Below are 6,000 nucleotides of genomic sequence, written 5' to 3'. Positions count from 1 at the left end.
TTACAAGCACCTTAAAGACCAAAAGTATATCTACTCCACCTCTGTCTCCTGCAGTTTGTAATACCCAACTTGCAGAAGTTCTTTGATAAATACATATAGTAAATTTTAAGGTGTCTTCATATAGTTCAGATTGTACAATAAAGTAGGTGTCCCATCAAGGTAGATAGTATTTCATATAGTAAAATATATTTTATTATATATTTGAGCATAGTATTTTATTATAATTTGTTGACAGAGATCCAGAGTTGATCTACTGGAATATTTCTTATGATAATCTTTTGGATAATGGAAACAAAGTCACTGTTATCATGACAGTTGTCTAGCAGATACAAGAACATATCTCCTTCTAATAAATAAATATATTTTGTTTAGTTTCTGGGGATTGAAGTCAATAATAGTGAGGCCTTATTGTTGTAAGAATTTATAACACAATCTGTGTTTCTCAGCAAGAATTGCTTTTTTATACTCGGCAGGTATCTTTAATAAAATAATCTTCTGGCTGGGCATGGTCTCTCCTGATGCTTTTAATCATGGCACTTTAGGAAGCCAGGGTAGGAAGATCCTCCTTGAGGCCAGGAGCTTGAGCCCAGCCTAAGCAATATAGTGAGACCCCTGTCTCTATAAAAAAAGAAAAATAAAGATAAAAATAAAAATTAGCCAGGGGTGGTGGAACATGCTTGTAATCCCAGCTATTCAGGAGCCTGAGGCAGAAGGATCACTAGAGCCCAGGAGTTTGAGGTTACAGTAAGCTATGATAACACCATTGCACTCTAGCTTGGGAAACAGAATGAGACATTGTCTCCACAAATAAGTAAATGAAACAATATTTTCCTATTAGTAATGGTGCACACGGGGTGTATTTTAAAGTTATTATTGCCATTTATTTATGTTACCAGAAAAAGTATTTTTTGAGTTCTCAGTTGTTTTTGTGATACAAATCACTATGTAATATAGTTACACAGCAAGCCTTGAACAACAGGGGTTTGAACTGCATGGGTCCATTTATGTGTAGATTTTCTTCTGCCTCTGACACCCAGAGATGGGAAGACCAACCTGGCCCATTCCTCCTCTTCATCTGCCTACTCAGGGTGAAGATGAGGAGGATAAAGATCTTGTGATGATCCACTCCCACTTCATGAACACCAAATGCAGTTTTTCTTCCTTATGATTTTCTTCATAACAGTTTCTTTTCACTAGATTACTTCATTGTAAGAACACAAGACACATGATATACAAACTGTCTGTTAACTATGTATATTACTGTAAGGCTTCGGGTCAATAGTAGGCTATCAGTAAATTTTTGGAAAGTAAAAAGTTACATGTAGACTTTTGACTGAAGGGGGGGGGGTTGGTGCCCCTAACACTCATGTTATTCAAGATCAAATGTAATTAGTATTCACTAAATGCAAATAATTTATTATAAAAATTAAATATAAAACCCATTTTTATAACAAGTGAAATTCACTATAATGTGACTATAGAGGAAACATGGAACATATTACTTTAACAATCTTTTATCTTATTTAGACAAAAATATCATACAGCATTATGGGAACCACAGTTGAATAAATGATTTTTTTCAGACAATATTGTTTGATATTATAAATTACCTATAACTAACTTCTCAAAACAATCCTGAATTCTAGACTAATTTAAAAAATCAGGAAAAATATACATGCAATTTACACATTGACTCTATAAACTGCTCTTTTGTGCTTGAAACTTTTATTTTCAGATCTATGGTAGGACCACCAAGAGTCATTCACTGTCAGAAGACTAACCTGGATTGCTATTTTGAGAAGTATTTCCTAGTACTTTTTCTTCTTTATCTTCAGAAATTTGTTGGGGAATGCTATGTATAAAAAATGTAATATATGAAATTAGTTTTTTGAATACTGACATGAAAAACATTTACCAAATAAATTAAATTCTTAAACTATTTTAGACAATACCAGAGCTAATATCAGAACTTTAATTATCCCATATATCTCAAATTTGTAAGCTTGACAAACTTCTCATTAAGCTGCTAATTAAAGAAAAAAACAAATAACGTGATATACCCATAAAGTGAGGCCAGTATAAATCAGTCAATTAAAAAGAAGTCACTTGACATAATGGAAAGTGTCCTGAACTCATAAGAAGTCCTAGCTCTGGAAGCAACAGATGTTTGTTCTTGGACAAGCTGCTTCTATTAGGCTCGTTGTTTTCTAAACATAAGGATTGTTCTGCCTTAGCTCACCATTAGGTTCTTAGTGAACATTTCACAAGATAACATTTATACAATGCTCAGAAAAATACAGAAGGAATGGCATAACTTATTCTTGAAATTTATTGTTGAAATTTGATTTTGGAATCCCAAACAAAACCCAATTATATTTTTCCATATGTTCTAATGTTGAAATATTGCAGTTTTCACAAAATGTTAAGTCCTACTTTTGCTTAATACCTGTCACACTTGTGTCTTATATTAATAATCTGAGGCATCTCAAGTTATTTCATAATTTTAACAAAATTTATTTATAATTTTTATTATTTTACTTATAAACATTCCCTGCTGAAAATGTGTCAAATGGTCTATGAAGCGAGTGTATGATGCCCCATGATCATATCAATGTATACAGTCATGATTTAATAAAAAAATGAAACAAAAAAAAAGAAAGCAATAAAAAAAATTAATTAGATAACATAATTGTCCCCTATTACTGAACTAATCAATAACATCAAGAGCAGAAAACTAATGGATGCCAAGACGTGGCTTGGACTACTACTCTTCCCTCTCTACCTACTCAAACTCTAAACCCACACGTCTTTGTTAGAATAGCACTTAATCTGTCTATGTTCATCTCCAAGACTGAAGGATCTGGATCATTAATGGCATTCTGGTAGCAACGATCAATCATTACCAAACTGCAGGAGGAGTTTCAAGAGCAACAATGCAGCAACAGAATCAAACAAGTGAATAAAATGTCCTTTTATCCCTCTCATTTTTTCAGATTTATTTTTATTTTTTATTTTTCTAGAGACATGGTCTCACTCGGGCACCCAGGCTGTATGTAGTGCACTGGCACAGACATAGCTTACTGTAGCTTTAAACGCCTGGGATCAAGTGATCCTCCTGCCTCAGGCTCCTGACTAGCTAGGAATACAGGCACATGCCACCACCCATGGCTAATTTTTCTTCTTAGAGAGGGCATGTAGCTACATTGCCCAAGCTGGTCTTGAACACCTAGTCTCATGTGATCCTCCTGACTCACCATTCTGAAGTGATGGCAATACAGGCATGAAGAAACACACTTGGATTTCCCCTCCTCCTGACTTATAAGAAGAACTGTCTTCCTTGCACTTGGGAAACCCTTTAGTTTATTGAAGATTTCCAACAGGAGGGTAGAGGACAGTATATTCTTCTAAACTGGACATTTCAAGATCCAAACAACAAATTAGCTAAATCAAATACGTGACTTGATTCCCCCCCCCTAAAAAGGGGTTATATTTGAAATCAACAGGACAATGTTGGGATCTCTAAGAAGAAAGGTCTTAAAAGTCCTGAGATAAAGAATCCTGCACCCATTGATACTTCTAACTACTCTAGACTTTTGCTTGATGGCTGAAGTAGACTAATTCATTGCCATGCAAACACTACCTGAACCAAACTATGAAATCTCACCTGATGTATAAGATACAGTAGTTCTGATTATTTCAAATCTCAATTTAGTGTTATCCAGCCATTTCATGTAAATACTTACCCACTAAAACCACTAGCAACAGCATTATCTTCCATAGTCTTTACCAAGAGATCTTGCTGAAGTAGTTTGACTATGTGTGATGATTGATTATCTGTCGCAAGTAGGAGAGCATTTCTAAAATAACAGAGAAATAACTTCACCTTTTGGAGCTTTAATAAAGTTACATCAAATGCTAATTTCTTAGGCTTTAGCAATTTAATGCCTTGCCCGTCAGAACAGAATTAACCATTCACACATACAACAGACATCAGTGCATTGAGTATTGAAGTGTTCCGTCTTTGTAAATTACCACCAGCCTCTTGTCCCTCTGAGGTATGACAGCAGAAGTTGGTAACTCTTTGCAGAGATCAGTTATCTAAGGTAGGCAAAAAATCAAATGAAGAATTCTCCATGTATTCCCTAGTCTGATATAATCTGTTATAATTCAAAGTCACCAAGGGATCAGATAAGGAAGAGCTGTCTTCAGGAATAAAACAGTAACATTCGTAATAATGGGCACAGTAATGGTCATAGCAATTTCAATGGGGAAGCCAGAAATTAAATCTAGTCTTGTGTGAATCTAAAACCTGTCTCTTTGCTCCTTGTCATCCATCTATGCTTTGTCTTCATTCAAGGAAACACTTATTCAATTTGAGCTGTCTTTGTTCCCTCTACCCATACAAATTAAAAAGTAAAACATCAGAACACCACCAGAAATGAAAAACAATCTTGATAAACCCACACTATCTTATAATAGGAATTAAAAGCCCTTTAAGGATAACCTAACATAAATTTTCTTCAAAGAAAGCAACTTAAAGCAGAAAGTCATCCAAAAGACAAAATGATTTTTAACTCCAATTTATCAATATTTTTAAAGGAAAAGTATGTAAGAAGCAGAGGTTTAAAAAATACTATAAAAACATTAAGAAGTTCAATGCTGAGTCAGAAAGTGAACTAAAAGTTAAAGTTCACACTTTAGAAAACTATGAAAACTAACATGAAATCCCTTCAGCTACTATAATGTCGTATGACCAGCCATCAGATTATAAATAAACATCAGCAACTATTATAAGAGAAGATGAATCCTACTCTATACTATTTTTATGTTGACTCGTTCAAATAACTGCTTTTCTACCTTATTGATGATTTGTGTTGATGTTTACAGAATATACCAATCAATGTGTTACTCTTCTCATTAATTTAGTGTTTCTGACTTGAGTGACTGTTACCACTCTAGAATGACACTCAGGTTTATACAAAAAAGAACCACTGTACCTGTTGAACTTATCGACTGAATTTCGGTTTGCTCTGTTTTTCAGTAAAAATTCCACCATTTTCTCTCTATTTTCGTTAATAGCAAGTAAAAGTGGTGTGCTACCGTTCTGTAATATAGCAAAAACAATTCATCATTCACAACATTACATATTTCTTTTTTTTGAGACAGAGACTCAAGCTGCCACCTTGGGTAGACTACCGTAGCATCACAGCTCACAGCAACCTCCAACTCCTGGGTTCAAGTGATTCTCCTGCCTCAGCCTCCCAAGTAGCTGGGACTGCAGGTACCCGCCACAACGCCCAGCTATGTTTTGGTTGCATTGTTGTTTGGCGGGCCGAGGCTGGTTTCGACCTTGCTGGTTCAGGTGAATGTGGCTGGTGCCTTAGCCGCTTCAGCCACAGGCGCTGAGCCAAAATTACATATTTCTTAACTGAACTGAAAACCATATATAATAGTCTATGAACTTAAACACAACAGTGTACAGAAAGTAAACCAAAAGTGCCCTTTCCTACTCAACCCCTACTCAGCCTTCCCACGTGCTGCTCCCTCCCTTGGAAATACCCTTCCCTTTGGCTCCCCCATTACCTGCTGCCACTCCAAAAGTCACTTCAAACAGTCATGTGTTCAAAGGGTTTTTTCTTTTATCACAGAATTTATTATTTTCTAGTGTAATTATTGTTTCCCGTCCATACCAAGAGCTTTCTAAGGGCAAGGGCTGCATCTCCTCATCCCCAAGACACAGTACTTTAAGTATTTTCATTGAATCGATGATCTAAATTATTGGTAGAGCAGTGTTTCTTAAACAAGATTTCAAAGGTTATGTATTTTACTAGAAGTTAAGGACTATACCTCAACAGAAAGCCCCCATGACCATCTATGTTAGAAAAGTATTACCAAACTCTGCACTCTATGACCAGTACCAAAGAAATCTCTGGAACTTTGGCTTATTCCTATTTGACAATTTTGTGTAGTAAACATTAACATGTGAACAATTATGCCCTC

General features: G+C 35.4%; 1 protein-coding gene across 2 annotated transcripts in view; it reads right to left on the bottom strand.

Moving 5' to 3' along the window:
• Positions 1–881: 881 nt before the first annotated feature.
• The window catches only part of LOC128583039 (putative ankyrin repeat domain-containing protein 19), a 127,897-nt gene continuing 122,778 nt past the window's right edge, over positions 882–6,000 (bottom strand). Inside the window, exons 4-7 of one of the 2 annotated variants that reach the window (XM_053586871.1) lie at positions 4,998–5,104; positions 3,744–3,857; positions 1,782–1,852; positions 882–1,201 (exon numbers count right to left, since the gene is read on the bottom strand). In XM_053586871.1, coding sequence (XP_053442846.1) covers positions 1,194–1,201; positions 1,782–1,852; positions 3,744–3,857; positions 4,998–5,104 — 300 coding nt within the window. In that variant the 3' untranslated portion in view covers positions 882–1,193. Of the gene's footprint in view, positions 1,202–1,781; positions 1,853–3,743; positions 3,858–3,982; positions 4,099–4,997; positions 5,105–6,000 lie in introns of those variants that run through there. The other variant, XR_008379369.1, reaches the window with a different exon arrangement.

This window comes from Nycticebus coucang, chromosome 4, assembly GCF_027406575.1.
Source record: "Nycticebus coucang isolate mNycCou1 chromosome 4, mNycCou1.pri, whole genome shotgun sequence".
In the NCBI taxonomy this organism is placed as follows: Eukaryota; Metazoa; Chordata; class Mammalia; order Primates; family Lorisidae; genus Nycticebus; species Nycticebus coucang.
Note: the sequence above shows the minus strand (reverse complement) of the source record. Positions and strands in the feature narration are given on the sequence as shown.